A 25,883-nucleotide genomic window follows, 5' to 3' on the forward strand; every position below is an offset into this window, starting at 1 on the left:
TCTTGTTGGGGCAAATTACTATTACCTTCCTCGGACCAACACAATCGGCTTGGTACAACAACTCTTCAACCTCGTTGGTCTATTCTTCCCTCAGCCTTGGACCAATTGCTTCTTTGGACAATCTTTTTCCTCGGTCTATCCGAGCCCACATACCCATTTGAACATCTGGTTGGGCCCTTTCAGATTCCGGCCTAAGCCTAACTTGCTCTAAATCTCCTTGGCTCCACACTTATAATTTCCAAAGTTCATAATTAAGTTTTGCCGGTTTGTATTGCTGATATATATATATATATATGTGTGTGTGTGTGTGTTTTGTATCAAAAAAAAAAAATCCCATATATAGTTCTTTTCGTCGTAGATTTTCCATTCCCATATGATTTTAGCAGGTGTTTGAAATTATTATCAATAGATTATAGGTGATCTTATTAACAAAGTTAGGAGTCAATAAGGTAATGTTAAAATGGAAATAAGTTTAACAAGTATCTTTATAACAAATAAAAAACCAAGTTAAAAATGATCATGGCCAAATTACATTTTGGAAATAAACAGATGGGAAGTATTTTGAAAGCTGTAAATTTCATATTCAAAAGGCTATTGATATGATTTGCAACAGTGCACGACCATAACCATGACACTTATCACAACAACTGATGATGACTAATCTTTTTAGCCTCATTGTCTCACTAATTCACATTTCCTGCACATTAGCTTTGATGAGCTGGTTTTAAAAAACGTCATGAACAAGAAAATAGGCCCGAAGCTTAAATAGTTCAGTGGTCTATTAGTTATCATCTTTTTCTTATTATGAAAAAAAAAAAGTGTACGAAAATAAAAATCAAAGAAGCATAAGACAAAGGACTAATAAAATTAAGCTCACTCTTATAACTCCTTAAATAAGTAACCACCTGGTTCTCTATTAGTCTGTATGATTTGCCAAACAAATCAGACCTCAAATAGTGCTATGTTATACACTTTTTGAATTTCATTTTTACTACTGAACGAAATAAGATTGTATTTATCTTAAATATTTTGTATTCATAATGTGGCTAACTTTGTCTCATTTTGCTAAGATTATAGTTATGCTAACTGTTTTATGTTCATAATGTGACAAACTTTGTCCCATCAAAATGATTGTTTTGCTATCTTCTTTGTAGGCATGAATCAATAGTTATCCAAGAAATTCTTAAAAGCATATTTACCGAATTGAATTGCAAATTCTCAAGTACTAATTCTAAGGACCTTGTTGGAATAGACTCCCGAGTGAAGGAAATGTTGGATCTATATTTGAATGAAGGGTTGAGTAGTGTTCGCTTTGTAGGGATTTGCGGGATGGGAGGGATGGGTAAAACAACTCTCACAGAAGAAATATATAAAAAAATTGCTAGTAACTTTGAAACTAGCATCTTTATTGCTAATATTAGAGAAGAAACTAAAAATCAACGTCTAGTTTCTTTACAGAAACAACTTCTTTCTAAAATCCTTATGGAAAGCAAGATAAACATATGGGATGTTCGTGAGGGAGTCAATCTTTTAGGGAACAGATTACGTAATAAGAAGGTTCTTATTTTTCTTGATGATGTGGACAGAGAAGAACAACTAGAAGCATTAGCAGGAAAACATGATTGGTATGGTCTAGGGAGTAGAATTATTGTAACAAGTAGAGATAGCCATTTGTTGAGAAGATATGGAATGGATGATATATATACAACTAAAGGGTTGAATGATGATGAAGCTTTGGAGCTTTTTAGTTGTAGAGCTTTCAAGAAACCCCATCCTGAGGAAAATTATGGGGATTTGTCTAAGGATTTTGTGAATTATGCTAATGGCCTTCCTTTAGCACTTAAAGTATTAGGTTCTGCATTATTTGGTAGAAGAATTGATGCATGGAAGAGTGCTCGAGATAAACTAAAAGCAGAACTTGATAGCAACATTATGGATATACTTAAAATAAATTTTGATGGGCTAATGGATACACAAAAAGAACTATTTTTAGATATTGCATGCTTCTTCAAAGGAGATGATGTATATTGCATAAGAGATATACTAGAAAGTTTTGGTTACTATCCAGACTACAATATTGATGTTCTTGTGGACAAATGTCTCATTACCATTAATGAAATGGGAACTTTGTGGATGCATGATTTGCTACAAGAAATGGGGCAAGAAATTGTTCGTCGTGAATCTCCTAAAGAGCCGGGTGGACGTAGTAGGTTGTGGCTTTATGACGATATCCTTCATGTGTTGAAGAATAATACAGTAAGTTACTAATCAAAACATGAAATTATATATATATATATATATATTCTTCTATAATTTCCAATTTTTATAAACTCGTCATTCTTGGTCATTAGGGAACAGAGGTAGTTGAAGGCATAGTTCTAAAAATACCTATTCATAAAGAGGAACAATTGAATGCTGAAGCCTTCTCAAAGATGAAAAATTTGAGATTGCTTAAAATTGGTAATGTGCAAGCTCCACAAGGCCTCATTAGAGGTAATGTGCAAATACTGCAAGGCCAAATTAAAGGTAATTTGCAACTTCCACAAGGACTCAATTATCTCCCTAATGAGTTACGCATTATAGAATGGCATGGATATCCTTTAAAATCTATGCCAACAAGTTTCGAACCAAACAAACTTGTTGAATTCATAATGCATTGCAGCAACATCAAACAACTATGGAAAGGAACTATGGTAAGATTTTCATTTATGCAAATGTGCATTCTCTTCCTTTTCATTAAGGCTTGAGTTTATCTAATTAATTATTTGTTTATAGCAGAATTTAGACGGGTTAAAACTCATAGACTTAAGTGACTCTCAAAACTTGATTGAAACCCCGAACCTTAGTGGAGTCCCAAATCTTAAGCAACTAATTCTTCGACATTGCACAAGATTGTATAAGATTCATGAATCTCTTGGAAATCTTAAATTGCTTATTCGATTGGATCTAAATGGTTGTGAATGCCTTGAAAGCTTTCCACACAAGATCAACTTGGAATCTCTTGAAATTTTTGTTCTTTCTGGTTGTTCAAGATTGAAGAAGTTTCCTGAGATTGTGGGAAATATGTCACGTTTGTCAGAGCTTTATTTGAACAAGACTGCTATCAAAGATCTACCATTATTTGTGGAGTATTTAACTGGGCTTATTAAATTGGATTTAGGATACTGCAAAAAGCTTTCAAGTCTTCCTGATGCCATTTGTAGTTTGACGTCTCTAAAAACTCTCAGTTTATCTGGTTGCTCAAAACTTTACAAATTACCAGAGAACTTGGGGAATCTTGAAGGTTTGGAGGAGCTTGATCTAAGTGAAACTGCTATAAGAGAGCTACCTTCCTTAAATTATCTAAAAGTACTATATCTCCATGGATGTAAAGAGTTATCACCTAAATCATCAAATAAGTTCCTCAGTTTTCCTTTAATGCACGGAAGAAGAAGTCCAAATCCCATGGCTATGTTAAAGCATTCTTTATCAGGCTTATGGTCTTTGACTGATTTGGATTTAAGTTATTGCAATCTTCAGGCAATTCCTTATATTCTTGGCTCCATGTCATCTTTAAAAATATTAAATCTAAGAGGAAATAATTTTGTTTGCCTTCCTAAAAGCATCATTGAACTATCTAAACTGCAAAAACTTTATTTGAGTGGTTGCACGAGTCTTCAATCATTGCCCAAGCTTCCATTAAATATTAAAGAAATTGATGCAACAGAGTGTACCTCATTGGAAACATTATCATTAAGACCAGAAGATGATTTTTATCCATATTTTTGTCTTCTCAATTGTGAAAAATTGATTGAGAATCAAGGCTACAGTGACATGTTGTTAACAATGCCAAGACGTTATTTCATCAAGGTCTCTCTCTCTCTCTCTCTCTCTCTCTCTCTCTCATGTAAAGTTCTAAGTATCATGATTTGTTTGTTTCAGAAACACTGTAAGCTAGACGAAGAGTTATGTGGACTCCAAATTCCTGGAAGTGAAATTCCAAGCTGGTTTAGCCATCAAAGTGTGGGGGAGTCAGTAAATGCACAAGTGCCATCAGATTTATGTAATAAATTGATGGGAATTGCTATATGTGCTGTTTTTATATTCCAAGAGCATCATCCAGTTAACCAACCTAATTGGAGATATTCCAAAATTACACATGTGCTTGTGTGTTCCATTAGAGCCAACGAATATGAATGTACCATATTGGAATTTCCTTTATCTGATGAATTTTGTAAGATTAAATCGGATCACCTTTGGTTGCAATATTTTCCCTCTCTATTTTTCAATAGGGGCTGGAAACAAGCATTGAATCAAGTCGATGATAATGGATTCAGTCAGATTGAGATCACATTTGAAACCGATGGTCTAGGCTTGGAGGTTACAAAATGTGGTGCCCATTTGGTATTTGAGCAGGATGTTGAAGATCTCAAAAAAAATATGGTTAGGCCTAGCAGCTGCAGCATCACTCCTTATGAGGATGATTTAGAAGATTCAACAAAAAATACCAAAATTAAGCGAAGTCATGATGACTTTGGTGGGGATGAGGCTGGACCTAGTGGAGAAGGTACCTCTAACTCTAATGATGTAAACATACCACAACCAAAGAGGATTCGACTCTCTAATCTAATTGAAAGATTCATTCCAAGTTTGGGAAATTTGTTTGGAAATTCAAGCACACAATTACAAGGAACCTCTGACTGTGACGAAGAGGAATCCCCATGAAAGTGGCAGTTTTGATGAAGTTGCAAGGTTCGTTTTTTCCTGATTTTTGGTGTAAGTCACAATCTCTCTCTTTCTTTATGGAACTTGTTTGTAGCTGTATTTTTTTTTTTTTCTTTTTAATTCATTGGCAATTTTGCATATACTTTTTTTTTTTTTTTAATTTGTGACATGGGCCATTCTAGTTCAGTAATTTGTGATTCTTATTTTTGCTACTTGCCAGATTTTGGATACGATGAAATTATTGGACTTTTTTTTAGCAAGGAGATATTATCACATTGCTAGCAGGCGAGAAGATGTGTGCAATTTCTTTTGAAACCAAAGTGATAGAAGATATGTGCAATTGATTGTGTGCTCATCGTTTTTGTTCAATTTTGTTAGAGGGTCGGCAATTTTGCTGCTCTATATATGGTATTTGCTATAATTTTCCATAGGAGATTACAATAGATGCATGCCACATCAATGTGTAATTAAATGGAGTGAAGAAAATTTGGGCCCTTTTTCCCAAAGTTGACCTTCTCTTTAGATTATTTTCAAAACAAGTTGCATAGTAATTTCGGAAAACATATTAGATCAATTTATTCTAATGTGTGATATAGTGCTAACTACAATGTTAATATATAAATAAATACTCACACCTTATTCTAATTCATGAGAAAAACTACAAGGAAAGTAAAATCAACACAATTGTTCATGGAAATAAGATAGAATTTATCACATGAGTAATGTTACAAGCACAAACTATTTTGCAACATTTTTACCAAATGCTAATGTGACAAATTCTTACTAGTTCTAATATGGGCCCATTGCTAAAATCACATTTTTATTTACAATAACTATTTGAAAAATATTAAAGGCACATCAGCGATTTGTAAAAATGTTGTAAAATAGTTTATATATATAGCGTTACTCTTATCACATATATTATTCTCACATGCAATTAATCTCATGCCCGTTAATTTACATGCATGTTATCATACATTTCCAAGTATATTCATTAAATCTCAAATACACATGTTTATATTCACCATTTCATGGAATAAGGAGACTAACTACATGCTTAAATTACCATGGATTGATTTATATATTACCAAGATTACTTAATCATGTCAATCAAAGAAACATTGCAAGTTTTATTCAAGAGATGGAAAATGGGTAAGTATGGGTTAGCGTGAAATCTTCCATGAAAAACATAATTTAACATGTACGGATCTAATCATGTAAATCAAGTAATCATGTTGATTATAAATACTAGCTTCATCACATGTGCTTCCCACGTGTGATGAGGCTTTTTATTTTTTATTTTTTGAGTTTACATTTTATTCATGGCAGTTTTATTTTATTTTTTATTTTAAGAAGAAGTTGTATTAATACTTAACTACTAATGGGAGAGAGATGTGGAGGTGGGAAAAAAAATAGGTTAGTGATAATAAAAAAATGGACGTTTGTGGGGAAAAAAGAAAGCAGTTTTATTTTTTATATTTTTTTCAAAAAGAAGTTGTATTAGTATTTGACAACTAATGTGAGAGAGAAATGTGGAGGTGGGAGAAAAAAATTGTTGTTGTTGTTGTTGTTAATTTTTTTTTTTTTTTTTGAGAAACAAAATCCTTAACTATGAACAACAAGTAAAGTAAATAAAAGATTTTTATATATATGAAATGATGATTACAATAGTAAAAGGGCAGGATGGGTTTAGTTATTAAGAAACTAATCCATCCCTATAGTCTTACCCACAAAGATTACAATTTAATCCTATGATTTAAGCCTTAGAAACTAATAAATTTGAGGGTATTTTGGGCATCTAAATTGAGGATCCCAAACAAGGTAAGCCCCTTAAATAATAGTATAGATAAATAAAGTCGTGGATCTAGTAAATATCATAAAGAAAAAGAATTCAACATTTTCGATACATTCAATTATGTTTTTTGAGCTATGTTCTATCTTAAAATTTAAAGTTTAGAGTTTAAACAATACATTGATAAATTTAAATAATTGAAATCATAAATTAAGAAATAACATACATCCCCAAGGACGAAGCCAGGACTTGAAGTTAGAGGGGGCAGCTTACTGTTGGTTGCGTGCAGCAACTCTAGCCTCTGGCTCTGTTGCTTAATAGCTAATAGTTTTTTATTTTTTTATTTATGTTTTTTATGTGTGCATCTAGGTATGAACAAAATTATTTGGTTTAAAATTTGTTAAAGAGCCAGGTTGTTTGTTTTTGGTAAAATTGGTTAATTGAACTTAATTGTTTTAGCTACATTATTGGTAATTTTTGTTGTTGGGTAATTTTTTGGAGATCTTTATTTTGTTTTAGATCTTAGATCTAGCCTTTAAAAGGAGAAAAATGCTAAAGTTGCAAACTTTTTTACAAATTATTAATGTGGTGAGTGATTATTAGTAAGTAAAAATGTGATGTAAGTAATGAACTCAGATGCAAACCATTAAAAATTTACTATCTCAACAATTTGTAAAAATATTGTAAAAAAGTTTGTAACTATAGTAGTACTCTTAAAAGAATCAATGATATTGTAAAGGGAGGCAAAGTGCAATTTTATAGAACAAAATTGCAAAAATTGGTACCTATATATATTAATATTAAAAAAAAAAAATAGGGTGGGGCAACCCCCCCTTGTCCAAGTCTCGCTTTGTCCCTATGCATCCCCTTCATCCAATCGCACATAGGCTCTCAATTTTTTTCCTAAATTAACAGCTTTCTAGTAAAGATTCGGACATCCGCCCTTAATAATTGTTTGAATATCATATATAGACACTGATTTGAATAACAAACAGTGATGTTGAATTAAGGGTTTGGCTTACATCTAGTACATCTTTAATTGAACATGTCCTTTTTGTTTTAAATATACAATAATAAGTGGTAATGAGTTTTAATATTCACCTTTTATTTAGTTAGTTGGTAATGTGGCAATCTCTCATTAAAATAAAAGGTGATTTTTTTTTTTTTTTAAAGGAACCAAACCCTTAAATTAAAGAAATTTAAAATAAGTAAATAAAATCCCAACTTAATGCTTATGTGGATTTGGCTACATTAAGTCAATAACCATATGGCACAGGTGAAATTTAGCTCTTAGACTTGGCTAGCCTTGTGCCATGTCACCATGCCATATTCTCATCATCCAATATTGCATTATATTGCATTAGACTCTTCATCATCGAGGACTAATATGACCAAGAGCTTCACTTTTTGAAGCAACATGTGTTTTGGCTAAACTGATTTATATTGTCCTAATAGGATTATTATGAATCATGATTTTTTTTTCTTTTTCATTTTTGATAATTCTGGCTATTAAAAGTCATACAATCCTTCTAAATATATTTGGTAGACAAAAGATTGGAAAAATTGAAACTTTATTTATTTTTAATTAAATTTTCCAACATATAAGAGTCAATTTCAGATATGAAACTACGAGGGAGTTATAAGGAAAAAATTGAAACCCCAAGGATCAATTTGCAATGGACCTAAACCTCATGGGTGTTTTTTGCATTTTGACCATAATTCTTTTCTTATTTATTTAATTACTCTTTGATTCTCGGAAATTCAACTGCCATGAATGTTAACGCCTTTAAACTACCTTAGCCAATGCTCCGTGTTTCTGCAGCCCAAATATTGACAGAAACTTTTGGAGCCTAAACCTAAATCTTCTAAATATATATATTTTTAACGCACATTTTCTTCCAATTACCCATGCTTTATTATTTCATTTTATTTGATAATTCAAAAGTGAGGGGCGGTAGATTTTAACCGTAGACGACTTTGTTGTAAAAACTAAGTGACAGCTGAGCTACAGGGATATTGACCACTCATGTGCTATTAAATCAGATGATTTGTGAATACTGACCATGTCTAGTGAAAGCAGAGAACCTTAACAGTATGGAAACAACAGGAATCTACAGACACAATGCTTACTTCCATTCGCAAGCTATACATTACTCAAGTAATCTGACAACCACCAAATCCTTCCTAACAATGAATTTCTCAGAATTGGAGAAACATCAGAACTAACAGAATGGTAAGAGACCAAAATCAAGTAGTTGTGGAAGCCCAAAAAACATCATAATAAACAGAGCTTGATGAGAGACGAGCTGTTTCTGCTTAATTGTGCTCTCTTTTGGTCATCAATATTTTCAGCTTAATTTTGCACTCTTTGGTCACCAACCTGATATTATGAGCATCCAAGGTCACGTCTTGGGAAAAATACACAAAAACCAAGTCTTTTGATCTTTTGATAAAAACCACTAGTGAGGCCGCTTCCATAACTGCTCCTCATATTCAGAAGCTGCTGCAGCTTCCTTGGGGCGTTCACAATTACACTTCAGGCATACCATGTTCTTTCTGTAATTCAAGAAATCACATCTACAGAAAGCAACCCATGTGTTAATAAATTCTTCAGTCAATATTGAAATTTGATATGAGCTGTGTGTGCGCGTGAGAGAGAGAGAGAGAGAGAGAGAGAGAGAGAGAGAGAGAGAAACTCACGAGGGGCATTCCCATTCTCCAGGGTTTAACTGTCTTTTAGGACGTGCCACTCGACAGCGTAAACAGTTCCTATTACTAGCAAAGTTCATAAAACCACACCTACAGAAAGAAGCTAATTCATGAGGATAGAACCAATTCACAAAAAAACAATATATTAGCCTAACAGAAACAGTGATGACCAAAAGTAGATGGATCATAATCCTCATCAAAAATGATAATCCTATGACTGGATTATTCTCAGTCCTCCTCTTAACACTTCTTACAGTAACCAAGGTAGAGATTGGCCTGATTTTTTTGTTATTATTATTTATTATTCATTGCACACAAAAAAATGAAGTATAATTACATAAATAAAAAAAGATGTGAAGCAGAATATTCTCACAAGAGCAGAGTCTACAACAAATACTTTTATAAATGATGAATTGAGGACATACTATAAGCAGGTTTGGTAAACTAGGACTTTTCTCAAGAGCAACTAAAGGAATCTCTTTCACATCTTGTAGCTTCTATTATTCAAACTTGATGTTTCACATGCATGCACAAAGAAATGTGTTCAAGCAGGACCATTACATATACATGCATAACTCTTTTAATTTGGCTTGAAGCATATTTTGTTTGAACGCTTTGCAGCAAAATAGATTTGATCAGAACAAAATAATTCCAAATCCACAGGTTCCACAGGTCCCCCACCCACCAAAAAAAAAAAAGGAAGAAAAGCACCCATATAAGGAAAATACAAAACTGTAAACACCAAATATGACACAAAAAGCTATTAATAGCCTTTAAGAGAGTAGAGCTACACTAAGTAGTGATAGAGGTTTATATCATTTTTTTATTGATAAGTTACATGCATCCGGTGGGTCTTGCACCCACCACCTCACCCTCCACCTAACACTTGAAAGGGGAGGAGGTGCCAGGTTAGCGCTCATTCTCCAGAAAAGTAAAAGTTTATTTTGATTGGCCAGAAAAGAAATATAGGAAACATACTGCTCGCAGTTCCAATCTCCTTTTTTCATTTCAACCTCGGCTGCACTAACCCTCTTTGGCCCCTCTGCTTTGCACTTTAGGCAACGTATGTTCCTAGAAAAATTCAGGAAATTGCATCTGTAACAAATCCCAATGGCATCAGTCAGCTTACCAAGAAAAGTATGTGACGCGTTAAAGTCAAGCAATTGATGACAGCATGGACTAGAGAAAGAAAACCAGAGAAGGGAACAACAGGAGAGAAGTTGTCATCAGCATGACTGGTAGTAGTATATCAAACATGAAAAATAAAGTTTCACTAATTGCCAAACCATATACATTAAATATCTTGTCCAAAAAAAAAAAATTTATATAACTAAACATTATATGTTATACCACGTATTTATAGGCAAAACCATAAAAGCAAAAATTTATGTGTAATATTATACTGCATTTACTAACATCCATCAGCATGTGATAGAGTGAGAAAATCATTGACTGACAAGTAAAAGAAAAGTGGAAGCATTAAAGCATGGTTCTAAGCCTGATTGAAACAATTGTCAAACCAATAATTTATGAAAAGTTATCAACAAGAAATCATATAATGAAGTATAAAAATTCATAATTGCTTTAAAGAATGAGAAGAGAAGACCAAAAACCATTAAAAGCTACAAATTACGATAAACTAAAGTCTTATAAAAACCATCCGATCAGCAGTTAGTACCTGATAGTCAACAGACTACCTTTACCTGACATACATATATTTATATGTAGGAAAATTTTATTTGAAAAAGGGTGAATCCTAAGATACAATGGCTGTATGCAAAAGTTTATTAATCAGATCTACAATAGATAGAATAGGAATACCTTCAAAAGCAAGTATCCACTCACACAATATCTTTGAAAGAAAGATTTAAATTCCATTATCATCATCTCAATCTCATTGAATGTGTGATAGTTCCTCTCTCTCCAAATAGTTTAAATAAGGCAAGCAGGAGCTGCATTCCAAATGAAACTATCACGATCTCAACCAAACATTCCTCTCCACAAAGGTAGAACTCAATAATCCTTTTGGCAATACCCATCATATCCCAAATGTGGGAAGATAAAAGACCATAGCTCTCTAGCAACAGTGCAATGAATCAATAGATGATCAATTGCATTATTGGCTATTACATATGAAACACCAATCCACCAAAATGATACTCCTCGTGATTAGCTTATCAACTGTTTAGATTTTTCCCAAAGCAGCCCTAAACAAAAACGGCAACTCCTATCAGAATTTTCCATGCCATCTATCTTAATGGAAACAATTTATTGTTGGATCCTCTCAACGAGTCATAGTAGGATTGGACAATGAATTTTACCATTCTAACCACCAAAACATTTCTCTTATTGATAAGATTTTCCCAAAGCAGCTGTCAAAACAAAAAATGCAACTCTTCTCAAAACTTTACTACACCATTTACTCTTGCATTGACGCTGTTCACCATTGGATCCTCTCAACATGGTAGAATTACACATCAAACTTACCATCCTAAAATAGTATAGACCTATGTAAGAGAAATAAGTCCAAAAAAAGTCCCACAACATCATGAAATCAATATAATAACTTCTCCCAACCAACAATTGGATACCATACTCCTGTTGAAATGACTTCAATTTCTACTTTTTTAAGCATCTATTCCAGAATTACAATATACCCAACTCTTATTTATTTCAACGGTGCAGAAGTCAAGTCAAATAATTTTTGGTAATAAAAACCCGGTTCCAAATATCACTTTCAGCATGAATCTTTCTTCAAGCTGCATCTACATTCACCCAAATGCCAGAAGGCAAATGAAAATTGAATATATCACATTCACAAAGGTACAGAAGAAAAGCCTGGCCTCTATGATAGTATTTATGAAAGACGTCATGTGACACCTCACATCCCCATTGAAATATGAACCTTGTATCTCGCCACTAAATCTTTTTTTGAATAGGTAAAATAATGATCCACACCACTATATCATAATAAGGCAATGACAATAACAACCTGCTTGAGAATGATCTCAGGCAAATCTTTCACACAGTTCAAGGCATTTTCAGCAGCATCAACTAAACAATTCCAAAATTAGAAAATCATGACATTAAAGTTAGTCCTACATATAGAACAGCGTATGGCATTATCAGGTGATTGTCAACAGACAATGGTTAGAAAAGTGAGCTTAACAACTGCCAAGAGCTTTGTGCCTCAGTGGCATTGCCAAATTCTTCCCATGAGGAGAACTTGGGTTCAAATCCTCCCACCCCCACTTGTTGTAAGGAAAATACAACTCCTTGTTAAAGATTTATCATTAATTATGATACACTGCTGATAAAACACAAGGGGACTTACTGAGAACAGGTCCAATCTCCTTTTTTCATTTCAACATCACCCATACCAACTCTTTTAGGGCCATCTTCATTGCATTCTCGGCACTGTTTATTCCTGGAGAAGTTCATAAAATTGCATCTGCAACAAGATAGCAAGTGAATCAGTTGATGGACAAATAAAATCATATATGAAAATTTTGGAAAGCAAGGAATGAGTTATTACAAGCACAGTGGGAAGGAAGGAAATGCAATATAAAATTTTTTGACATCATAGCAAAGCAAATTTCCAATAAACAGGCCCAATTCTCAAAGGCATTAAATTTTCCCATCATTTTAGAGCTCATTCTATAGTGATCTCATCACACAAACAAATTCCAAAGTTAAAAAATAAAAATAAAAAGGTCGTATCTAGTGCACAAAACTCCAACTTTTGTGGGGTCTGTGGGAGGGTCATGGAAGGCAGCCTTATCCACAACATTTTTTGTAGAGGCTAATTCATGGACTCATACATGCGACCTATCGCTTTTTATGGAAGGCACTTGTCATACAAATAACAAAGTAAATTAACCAATAAAAAAACCAACTATTTTGCAAATTTCTTGTTGTCTATACTCTATTTACATCCATTATATATTAAGTAGACAAAATTAATAATGATCTCAACCAACTTCAGTTTACCAATCCAAATAGACTAATATCTACTTCTTTTTGTGGTAAATAAACTGAAGTAACAGAAGTAACAACACATATTGAAATATCATCAAAATAATGTCTGTGTGATCCATCCAAAATCAGCTTTAGCGATGAAAGGAATGGGTTGAGGAGATTTTTTTTGTTTTTGTTTTAATAAATGGAGGAATGGGGGATTAAAAAAGGCTTAGTGCTGTTAACGGTCTTTGAACTAGACCAATCCAAAACCCAGCCAAGGGAGAGATTAGGACCCTCCATGTATTTCTATTATCATCAATAAAAGTCATATTTACAAATGAAATGGTAGGAAAATGCAGTGTGTGTCTAATAATCTTTTATTTCTCAATGTTATGTTTAATATAGTATCAAGTCTTTCGCATTTTAAAACTAGAAGGTCATGCAACTAGCATCTGATTTTTAACGAAGTTAGCATTTGACTTTTATTTTGTATTTATTTGACTTTTCTTATCTACCTCATGAACTTTCATATACAAATAAGTCTTGAGCTCTTTGAGTCTAGACATTGATATTTAATTGTTCCATCTTCAATCCAATTATCTTTTCTTCGCTTTAATCTAATTTGTTTTTGGAGTTTCTTCTTAAACTCAACTTCTACACTAGACCTAAGTTCTCCCCACCACATCAACTATTATCAAAGAAAAAGATCCTAGATCTACAAAATTCAGATTTGTGTCAAAAATTGCAACTTTAAGGGTTGCTGCAGAGGTCATGGGGTAGAGGAAATCAAGACCAAGAAACAGAGATGGCTGAGATGAGGCATATGATTGAAGATTTATTTGCAAGTTGTACAAGTTCTTTAGCAACACAAACAAGCTAAAGCCCATATGGAGATTTTGATAGGCAATTAAACCCTGAGATATTCTGGAAGGTGGTCAGGAGAATAAGGATATAGAAGAAGAAAACTGTTAGGAATTTAACCTAATTTTAAACCTGTGAGAGATGAAAAAATTGAGAAAAATCGCACAAAGAGAAAACAATCACTCGACACAATATTTACATGGTTCAGCAATTTACCTACATCCATGGAGTTGCTGCGTTTTTACTATGTCAGGGAGAAACATACAAGGGCAGCCATACAATACAGTTTTTCAATACAACAGTAAAGTCTAATTTGAAGCAACAGATATATACCCTAAAACAATGGGGCCAAAAAAGGGGCCTTGGGCCTGTTGGCCCAAGCCTCTACTCCATGGACTAAGCCTCTAAAAATCACCCATTTAAAATCATCATGTGTCCAAGTAGAATCAGGTCACAAATTGAATCAAACACAAACCAGGCTCCACATAGCCCAAAAAAGTCCTCTTCCATGATGTTGTACCTGTACATGTGGCACAAGGTGGATAGGAGGATTAGCTGGTATGTCTGCTTGAATGAATGATGGGGGAATCAAAATAGAAGTTGCTGATGTTTTTTTGGAAAGATGCATGTAGGGGATCAAATAGACTAAAAAGCTAGTTAAGAGGCGTATTTTGATTGGAAGCCCGTGAGTGAAGATAGGTGCTATTTGTGATGCTTCAATTGAAGGGTAGTAGGGTACTGTGTTTCAATGGTAGAAAAAAATTGAAGAGCAACAAGCTCAACAAGGCAAGCCAAAAATTAGCACATAAGAGCACATGAAAAGAAGGTACAAAACCATTTTCTGTAACGGATTATGCAATGAAATTGTATGAAAGATTCCATTCATTGACAGTGTCATGATCCATCACATTAGAGCCAATACTTACTCAATCTGAAGGGGTAATAAAAACTATAACTTGCATCCTTTCAAGGAATAAGTCACTATATTCACTTAGGCTTCCTTTGATTGGGGGATGGAAAAGCAAGGGAATAGAAAATGGTGGAGAATGGAAAAGTGAGGGGATAAAAAAGAATTAGTTTTCCCTCATTTGTGTTTGGCTAGGGGGTGGTTTGGGTAGAAAAATGTAAGAATGGAAAACTCTTTTGTTTGGTTGAAAAGAAAAATGAGAGAATAAAAAATGGATTTTGTATAAATTTACTCCCATGCCCTATTACATTTAAATAATAAAGGAAACTAATGTGGAGGGAGCAGAGAGGCAGATGTGTAAATTCCCATCTAAGCCCCTCTTTCTCCCCAATTTGGGGAGAAAACAAAATCACTCCCCCAACCAAACAAGGGCACTATTTCCCCTTTTTGCATTCCCCCATAATCACCCACCCAAACGGGACCTCAATACAACAAGGCTAATGGCTTCTTGACTGCTACAAAGTTTGAAGCTGAGTTTTAAGATATGGGAGTAAATGAGTAATGTCTGCCTTGATTTGCAAAGTTGGGAAGGAAGTACAACTTTTGGAGTTTGATGATTGTGCCCTTAAGGTTCAACGGCTCTTAGTGGACTTTAAGGAGCTAGTTAGTGATGAATTACCACAAGTTTTGCCACCAATGAGAAGCATTCAACATGCTATTGATTAGTACCAAGGGAAGATCTGCTAAATCTACCTGCTTATAGAATGCCATATCTACAACAAGAAGACGAATACATAGATAGATCGAGGAGTTGATTGCCAAAGGTTTAGTGCGTGAAAGCAAAAGCCCTTGTACTATCCCTGCCTTGCCTACATCTAAGAAGGATGACTATGGAGAATGTGTATAAATTGTAGGGTCATTAAAAAGAACACAATCAAGTATTGATTTCCAATTCCTCAATTAGAAAATAATCTCAATAAGTTAATTGGATCCTAGGTGCTCTCCAAAATAGATTTGGGGGTTACCATCAAATTAGAATGAGTGGTGGAAAGCTGCATTCAAGACATAGGATGGGCTTTACAATTGGCTAGTAATGCCATTTGGACTCTTTAATGCATTGAGCACTTTCATGTGCAGGTTATGACATAGGTACCGTACTCAAAACTTTCTTGAGTTTGTTTGTGGTTGTTTATGTTGATGATTAATTGATATGTGGTCAAACAAAAGAAAGGCTCTAAACAACCACAAACAAACTCAAGAAAGTTGGGATTCTTTGTTGTATATGCTTCAGCGTTGTGGTTTCTCAGAGAAATGGAGAAAATGGGTAAGGTATTGCATCTCAACCGTAAAGTTTTCTATTCTGATCAATGGTAGCCCATCTAATTTCTTTGGAAGTTCTAGGGGGTTTCGGCAAGGGGATCATCTATCTGCTTTGTTGTTTGATATTGTTATGGAGGCATTAAGTCGTATGTTAGATGTGGCTGCCTCCGCCGGGCAATTCTCAGGCTTTTCTATGAGTAGTATGGCTAGTACATCAATAATGGTGTCTCACCTTTTATTCGCAGATGACACTCGGATTTTTTGTGATGCTGAACCTTCTCAAATTGCTAATTTGAGGGCAATTCTGGCTAGATTTGAGGAGGTTTCAGGGCTTCATATTAATTTGGGAAAATCTGAGTCGATACCTGTTGGTGGGGTATACAATTTGGAGGCTTTGGTGGATCTGCTAGGATGTGGGCATTCTTCTTTGCCCTTGAAATATTTGGGTCTTCCATTAGGTGCAAAATTTAAAGATTTATCTGTTTGGAATCCTATCCTGGAGATAATGGAGAGGAGATTAGCAGGTTGGAAGAGAATGTATTTATCTAAAGGGGGTAAGGCGACACTTATTAAAAGCTCACTCTCATCTTTACCTACATACTTTCTTTCCCTTCTTCTTTTATCAAGTAAGGTGGCAAAGCGTATGGAGAAATTACAAAGAGATTTTCTGTGGAATGGGATTGGTGGTGAACCTAAAATACATTTAGTTAATTGGGCCAAAGTTTGTAGGCCTTTGCAGGATGGAGGGTTGGGTATAAGAAGGCTAGGAAACTTTAATTCTACTTTGCTAGGAAAATGGTTGTGGAAGTATGGTTTGGAGACTGATGCTTTATGGAGGAGGGTTATAGAGGCAAAATATGAGAACATTTGGAATGGTTGGTGTACAAAAAAGGTGACAAGTCCTTATGGGGTCAGCTTGTGGAGATACATTAGAAGTGGCTGGTTGAACTTTTCTAAATTCCTTGTTTATGATGTGGGGGATGGGACTAGAGTGAAATTTTAGAAGCATGTGTGGTATGGGGATTGTACTCTCCAAGAGGCCTTTTTAGAGCTTTTTTGCCTTAGTAGGTCTGAGGATTCCTCGGTGGCTGAAGTTATGGGTTGGTATGCGGGGAGGTTTCATTGGAATGTGCAATTTCGTCGTCCACCACAAGATTGGGAAGAAGAAGCCTTTGACCGGTTTATGGGGTTGGTCTATTCTTCGACAGTGGGGGGATTTGGCTCAGATAAGGTTTGTTGGAAGCTTGCAAGGAATAGATGTTTTGAGGTTAGAGGTTATTATAGCTCCTTCTACCCTCCTACTCTTGTTTCCTTTCCATGAAGAATGATATGGCAATCGAAGGTTCCTTCAAGGGTGGCTTTTTTTTCTTAGTCTTCTTTCTTAGGTAAGATCTTAACAACAGACAACCTTCGTAAAAGACGAGTGATAGTGCTTGAATGGTGCTATATGTGTAAAAGGTGTGGGGAGTCGGTGGATCATCTACTTCTTCATTGCTCCATAGCTTGGGAGTTGTGGTCTTTGGTCTTCTGCTTGTTTGGTATTCAATGGGTTATGCCTAATACTGTTCTTGAGTTGTTTGAGGCTTGGCAAGGAAAGTTTGCACGACATCGTCACATTGATGTTTGGAAATTTGTGATTGCTTGATGTGGTGCATTTGGCGTGAAAGGAATGCTAGAAGCTTTGAGAGTTGTGAACGTTCTTTGCTGGAGCTTAAGTCTTTTTTTGTACACACTCTCTTTGATTGGAGTGTGGTCTTTTCTCACTTTTCTTGTTCTTATTTTTCTATTTTTCTTGATCGTTGTTCTTTTGTTTCCTGATTTGTGCCCCCATAGTACATCCCCAATGTACTCGGTTTGACAATCTTTATTTATCAAAAAAAAAAAAAAAAAAAACATCAAAACAGTGACAACAAAAGCTCCAATTCTAGCGCAACTAGATTTTGGGAAGCTTTTGTCACATAACATTGTTGAGGAATTTTAATAATATCCAAGGCTACTATTAGTTTTTTTCTCCAAACCTCCTTATGCCAGTTCAATTGAACCAATAATAGAGGAATGGCACAATATCATAATTGGCACAGCTGCCAACAAGCAATCTCATGGTCTCCTCATATTAAGGAACCAAGTCAGTCATATGTCAATTTGTTGACACAAAAAGAAATCCTCCTTTGACATTTTCTTGCACACAGAACAGACCCCTGAGTTTTCAGTAGGTAATACCATACATTCAGCACTGATTATATAGGTACAAAAACATTGGGCTTCTAAATTAAACCCAACATGTTACAATATGGACAAATAGAAGCACCAAATATGATTAAATGAAACAAAAGGGACCTACTATTTGTGATGCAGATAAGACAAATAAATAAAATAAAATAAAATAAAAATCCTGATCACATGATGCCCTAAATATCTAGTTGGGTAGACAAGGCATCTCCTAGTTTATTGCAACATAGAATGTGAAGTTTAAGGTGATCATGAGTAATTAAATGCAGAGAAATTAGTTTTCTTCCTTTTATTTCCTTTTTTTTTTGGGGGGGGGGGGGGGGGGGGGTGTGGTTTAATAGTTCTACTCATGCATTTAATTTTTTTCTGATATATGCAAGTAGTTCTACTCATGCATATTGTCTCCGGGTCTCCTCTTTTTGCAATCTCTTAAAGTGACTCATAAACTAAGATGGGGGCAGCACTTAAAATGTCTTTGAGAGAGACCAATCAGAAAAGTCTTTGAGAGAGAGAGCATCATTTGATATCAATATCTTTTCTTGGTTTTAACTGTCACAGGCTGTTAAGATTCCTAGTTTCTCGTTAAGACTCATTTACTTCGACTCCCTAACATGCAGAGGAGATATCCTCCTCTTCTCAAACAACTAAGCAAAAAGCAGAGAATCAAGTTAACTGATCACAAACAAGCATAATTAAGAAACTTTATTTAACTTACTTAGGACACATCCAATCCCTCTCTTCATTTCAACATCTTGTGACGGTACATCATCCATGAAATCCAAAGAGTCATCCTTTTGTTTCAAAGCTTTAACAGCAGGCTTTGGAAGTGCAGGATCAGGGGATGTTTCACTCAGTTCAATCAACTCAGAAAGCAACTTCCTTGCAGAAGATTCAATTGCCTGTCGACCAGGAGGTTTCTCTCCTCCTGAAAGAACAAGTGAATCTAGGGCATAGAACAACAATATACGCACTATATCCACAGTTCGGGCATCTGCTTCAGTTTCCTTCAAAATCACATAAGCTCTATCACAAGATCCCCGCAGACTGCAAGTACTACAGACCTGAACATAAGTAAACACATCAGATACATAGGCAATGAAATGTCTTCTAAAGTATAGCAAAAGAAAAATAATTCAGACTTTTCAATACAGTACAACCATTTCTGTTTTCTGAGATATGTCTTAAAAGTTTAAACAATAGAATTAAAATCATAAATAAAGAAATAACATACATCCCCTTCATCCAATCGCACGTATGCTCTCAATCTTTTTCCTGAATTAACAGCTTTCCGGTAAAGATTAGGACATCCACACTCAACAACTTTTGAATATCGTCTATAGACAATGATCTGCATAACAAGAAGGGAAGGTCAAATTAAAGATTTATTTAAAATAATAAAACCTAGCTCAATGCTTATGTGGATTTAGCTTCAATAACCACATGGCACACGTAAAATTTAGGCCTTAGACTTGGCTGGCCTTGAGCCATGTCACCACACCACATTATCAAAATCCATATATTGCATTAGACTTCTGCATCATTGCAGATTTATATGACTAAGAGCTTCACTTTCAAAGCAACATTTGTTTTGCCTAACCTATGTTAATATTGTCCTACTAGATTTTCCTGATAGTAGTATTGTTACAAGCCATGAAATATTTTGATAATTTGATAGTTACAACAATGGGGGAGGAGGGATTCGAACCCTAGTTCTCCTCATAACAAAGAACAGGTAATGTCACTAAGCTACAATGTTCTTTGCTATTAAAAGTCATGAAATCCTTCAACATATATTCAGTAGACAAACTTTCCTTCGTTTCCTTTATTTTAAATAAAGTGAGTACAAAACAAGCAAGTATACACGAGCTAAACAAAAATCAACCAACATTCCATTTCTTTCAAGAATTTAGCATAATTACCTACTTTCTCCTGCTCTAGCCCAATTCCTTTTTCACTCTTACTAGTTACTACTACAAAGTACCAAAAAGTCGTATCTGGTTCACAAAGCTCCCTCTTTTACCGGGTCTTGCAATCGCACCAAGCCGACCTCTTACTAATAGAACAACCACTATTTGCTAATTGTTTTGCTCTATTTATACATGCATGTTATGTAATTAGTCATTGTTTTCGGAATTTAAAAAAAAAAAATGAAGAATAAAGTTTTACTTGAAGACATCGTATCGGTCACGAGCGAAGCTAAGGCAAGCGTCTCTCACGACTCCCATGTCCTTGTAAACGCTATCGGTTGGAGAGGAGGATTCGGTGAAGTAACCCTTGGACTTCAAGCGGTCCACGAAGGTCACCCATTCGGGCCACGGGTGGGGGTCGGGGGAGCATAGAGATTCTGTGCTGTCGGCGGCGGCGACGGCAGCGGAGGAGGCGGTGGAACAGTAGCGGGGGTGGAACTGTAGGGCTTTTGGTAAGAGACGTGGGAGTGGGGAGAGAGGTAAGCGGTTATGGAGGGAGAGAGCGGTTCCCAAGTGTAAGAATTTTGAGACTGACATTTCTCTTTCTTATCAGCGGCCGGGGTTTTGTGAGAGTGAGTGAGGTTTTACTATAAATGGATACGCAGGCAGGGTTTACAAAATATATCCTCCTTCCTTCTCACCACCATTTGGAAGATAATTAAGTCCCAATTTGGTATACGTGTTTTAAACACATATTATTAATTTTTAAATAATATTACACATATTTTTATATATTTTTTTTAGTTACAGTTAACTCAATTGATAAAGTCTTTGATAGTTATATAAGAGATTTAGAGTTCAATCCCCACCTACATTAAAAAATAAGAGATCTAGGGTTCAATCCCTGCCCACACTAAAAACTGATTGGTGTCTTGGTCTAATAATAAAAAACTATTATCAGGAGCGGACGTCATAGGTTGAAACTTTCTCCAAAATATATAAATATATATATATATATATATATTTTTTTTTACCTAATATGTTTTAGAAAAATACAAATAACATTAATTAAATAATGTTACCAAACAATCCCTAATTTTTAAAGATTATAAGGTTGTTTGGTAGTGTAACTAGAATAATAATTTTTAATATTTAAATAATATTACACGTATTTTTACACATTTTTTTCACCCACATATATTTTTAAAAAATATAAATAACGTAATTAGAACAATATTACCAAACGGTCCCTTTTCTTTTTCATTTTGGATAATAGGACTATAGGAGATGGGTTCTTGACTAAAATACTAAATTACAAATTGCACTTTAAGAGATTTTTTTTCCCCAAAGTCTTTAATTTTGGACTTATACCCTTAATTTTTTTTTTTTTTAACACTCTCATAGTCTTATGTATAGTCAAGTTTGCTAAAAAAAATGTTAGTTTAGCACATCAACATACCACTTTGCTATTTTAACAAACCATTTCATACTTCACTCTAGATCTCATCTCTTACTTTTAGCTCATCACCCGTTAAAATAACTTAAAATAATTCTTTCTATTTAAAAAAAAAAAATTAAGAAATCCTCATTGCATCAATAATAGCCACCAATGCAACTCTCTCTCTCTCTCTCTGTGCCCAGCTAGCCTACCTTCAACACACCATCGGTCAACCTAGCCTATAACCCACCATGACCAATACACATATAAGAACCCACCATAAACACACACACAAAACACCAATACCACCACTACCATACCTCTAAATTTTCATTGAATCCAACACCGATGCAACTAGCCACCATAGAACCAACACATCTATTTTCCTTGGTCCTTTTTAGCGCCATAACCACCAAATCTACACCAAGCCAACATCATAAAGAAAATGCCCTTAACCCCAAGCTTATTTTGTTCAACTTGCAATTTTAGAGAGAGAGAGAGAGATTATAAAAAAATAGTAGTTAATGCTATAAGAGCATTCATATTTAGAATGGTAAAAATTAATTAATGTCTTGGTCTAATGATGTAGAGTTATTATCAAGAGCAGACATCATAGATTGAAACTCTCTAAAAAAAATGCTAAAACTCCCAATTTGCTATTTTAGCAACACAAACACAGAAAAACACCTTATATTTGGGTTGCCAAAGCTAAAAAAATTTAGCAACTTGCTACTTCTTTTTATTCTTTTTTACTCTCTCTCTCCCTCTCTCTCTCTCTCTCTCTCTCTCTCTCATAGTGAAATTATTTTTTTATTGTGTTGTTTATATATATTTTTTTGGTTGTTTATCTACATTATCTATAACAAGATTTCCCTTTTTAATATGGACTTATATGAAGGCTAAAAATACCTCATCCAGTAACCTACACTCTAAATTTAAGCATGGAAAAAACTTAGGGACAAAAACGTAGAATAAAACCCACTAACCCCAGTACACCACTTTCAAATACACATTCAAAAAAATTCACAATTTATTAAATTAAAAAAAAAAAAAAAAAAAAAAAAAAAAAAAAACAACCTTCACCTCACAATCCATTTAAATTCAATGTCTATATTTTATTTGAATTCAAATACTAGGCCTTAGCCACATACAATTACCACTTCTTTAAAAAAAAAATTATCATTATTCTATTATTTTCTCTACATCACTTTTATAATTAATACAAAGAGATAAATTTATAAATTATTTTTAATTATTATAGATAGATAAATCTATAAATTCTTCTTGCAACAAGGGCAATTCATGGCATATTCTTTGAGTATAACTCCCCTACTATCAAGGCATAATCTTTGAGTATTTTCAGTTGATCTTCATTGGATGGAGACAACAATGCTTCCTTGGTGGGTTGGTCCAGCGGTTGATCGAAGAATTCTTCCTTGACACTTATATGACTAGGACATGTTTCTTTATGATAGTGGCATGTGTAGTTGTTCCCTCAAAGCTAATTCTAGATCTTAAATTGGCTAGAGAATCGACAAAGTGACTGTCAAACCTTAGAGAGTGTTCACTATTCAATGTCAAATTCTTCGAAGGAGTCTTCCAACATTTAAGCTATGGCTCTATATGAAGCCAACGATGGTTCCTTGAGTACAAAATTTCCCTTAACTTGGGAAACAACCAGATTCAAATATCCTATTACCTAAAGATGTTTGATTCCCATTTCACATGCTACATCTAGACTTGTGAGGTAGGATTCATACTCTACCATGTTGTTGGTGCATGGAAAATCGAGCTTTAAGGATATAGCTACTATTTCCCTTATTCCTTTAGAGAGAGAGAAAAAAAAAAAAAAAAAAAAACAATTCCAGCTCCCCCTTTATTGTTTTTAGAGGACCTATCAAATTGCAAAATCCACCTTATTATTCATTTTCCCTTGTATTTTGAAAAAAAAAAAAAAAAAAAAAAAAAAAAAAAAAAAAAAAAAAAAACCCATCCCCCCACAAAACGTATCAATTATCATTTTCTCTTGTATTTTCCCTCCTCATTTTCCCATGCCCCAAAATCACATCCAACTAAATGGTGCAATTGGGGTTCAAAATTAACTCAATTGATAAAGTTTCTTATTATCAAATAAGAGATTTAGAGTTTGATTACTACCTACACCTAAAATCAATTGGTGTCTTCGTTTGATGATAAAAAGCTATCATTAGAAGCAGATGTTATAAGCTAAAACTCTTTAAAAAAGAAAAAACTAAATAGTGCATAAATGTCTTTTCATTTCTTTCCAATTCCTAAACTGAAATTCAGATTTACTAAAAATTTCATTTTACCAAAATCAAAGTCTGCCATTGTGAGTATACTGAAGTAAGCTAATACAAAATTTAAACGTTAGTGACAAGTATCAAATAAATGTCAACAATATACCTTTCCTTAACAAATAGTATACTTTTTAAACCTCATGTCATTTGAATAGCTACATCCTACCGAGTAATTATAGAATACTTTTGAAGTATCATAAATGCATATTTCGTCATCTCACATAATAATAGGTCCCACTAATTAAATTTATAGTAGGATCCATAATTCATGTGAGGGAGAAATATGCATTTATGGTATTCCTAAAATATTCAATAATTTTCCTATCCTATGTAATTAGGATTGTTGATGCCATATTTTGTCCAGCCCCGATTCACACGTAAAAAAAAAAAAAAAAAAAACCAAAAATTCAAAAAAAAAAGTGCAAAATCATGAATTTCAAAGCCAAAAAGGGTAAAAATAAATATAACATGTTTCAATGGTGAATCAAAAAGTCATAACATTTGAAAATTTTATTAAGACCAAAACCCTAACCGAGTATAGTAAAAAAGTTGACTTTTTGATATGACTGTTGGATCGTGTTGAATTTTGGACCGGCTCGTAGAGCATATTTTTCCTCTTTGAAATGATAGTTTACAGGCCAAAATCGGAGTTAAAACGAATGAGATATTACAAAATACTGAAACCCTAATAAAATCTTCACTGTATATATCAAGAAAACTGGCAATTTTTTTACCTGACTTCACATAATAAACTATATCGATTGGACAAGAACTATATTGAGCGGGTTGGAGCATCTTGAAGAACAAGGTCTTAGCTAATTTTCATCAAAAGGGCTCAATGATATCTGCTTTGGATTGGTAGACTTGATTTTTTCAAGAAAAAAACGTCCAAAATTTTTCAACTTTGCGTCACCTTCATTCTGAGCGTGATATCTCGACGACTATAGCTCCAAATTGAATGAAGCTAGGACCATGGGAAACTAGATATCTAGAGATTTATATCATATAAAAATTGAAGAAAATAGAGCTCAGAAAGGCCTCCAGACAGCCTCATGAAGATCAAGCTAGAAATCAAAACAAGATGAAAAATGGCTGATGATGTGGCAAAAGTGGGAGGCTAGCACTAGCATGTCCTGATACACTAATGCTAGCCTCCCATTTCCACATCTCCCTATAAATACCCCCCATTTTTATGAAGAAAATTAGAGTTTTGTGTGGAAAAAAAAAAGAGTAATAGAGAGAAAAAAGTGAGGGAAAATCAGGAAAAAAAAAAGTGAGGAAATTCTAGAAAAATAGCCTTAGAAAAAAAAAAAAAAAATTCTCTCTCCTTCTCTAGGAAACCCTACACCAAAGGCTTCATCTTTTTCTTTTTTGTAATCTTTGTGGGTAAGGCTATAGGGATGGATTAGTTTCTTAATAACTAAACACATCTGACCCCTTTTACTATTGTAATCATCATTTTTATATATATAAATCTTTTCTTTACTTTACTTGTTGTTCATAGTTGCTTATTTTTACTATGTTTTTGTACATATTGTGTATATATCTATCCCTTTATTTCAATGTTCATATTGTTGTTTGGTTATTATTATTGTGTTGGTATCCCTAGATGGGTATTGGACCATCTCCTAGGCTATGTATGGGAAGTACCCTTAGGGGGAAGAAATCCCATCCCACCTAGGCATCTAGGGATTTTATTATTGCTTTTTAATTTTATGTCATTCCATTTACTTTCAAG

General features: G+C 34.2%; 2 protein-coding genes across 2 annotated transcripts; one reads left to right on the forward strand and one right to left on the reverse strand.

The window, feature by feature from the left end:
• Positions 1-1,408: 1,408 nt before the first annotated feature.
• LOC111992801 (TMV resistance protein N-like) lies at positions 1,409-5,292 on the forward strand. Its single transcript, XM_065770063.1, has 4 exons — positions 1,409-2,256; positions 2,352-2,741; positions 2,776-4,755; positions 4,925-5,292. Exons 1-3 carry the CDS (start codon positions 1,483-1,485, stop codon positions 4,702-4,704), a joined length of 3,093 nt encoding a protein of 1,030 aa, XP_065626135.1. The 5' UTR covers positions 1,409-1,482; the 3' UTR covers positions 4,705-4,755; positions 4,925-5,292.
• Positions 5,293-8,525: 3,233 nt separating this feature from the next.
• On the reverse strand, positions 8,526-21,096 carry LOC111992791 (zinc finger protein VAR3, chloroplastic). Its single transcript, XM_065770072.1, is given in 10 exon segments — positions 8,526-9,073; positions 9,197-9,295; positions 10,184-10,300; positions 12,540-12,656; positions 14,360-14,430; positions 14,547-14,629; positions 19,198-19,543; positions 19,714-19,805; positions 19,808-19,830; positions 20,649-21,096. Coding segments are annotated over 10 exon segments (1,404 nt in total). The 5' UTR covers positions 20,987-21,096; the 3' UTR covers positions 8,526-8,955.
• Between the last annotated feature and the right edge of the window lie 4,787 nt (positions 21,097-25,883).

Source organism: Quercus suber, unplaced genomic scaffold (assembly GCF_002906115.3).
Source record: "Quercus suber isolate HL8 unplaced genomic scaffold, Cork oak 2.0 scaffold_28, whole genome shotgun sequence".
NCBI lineage: Eukaryota > Viridiplantae > Streptophyta > Magnoliopsida > Fagales > Fagaceae > Quercus > Quercus suber.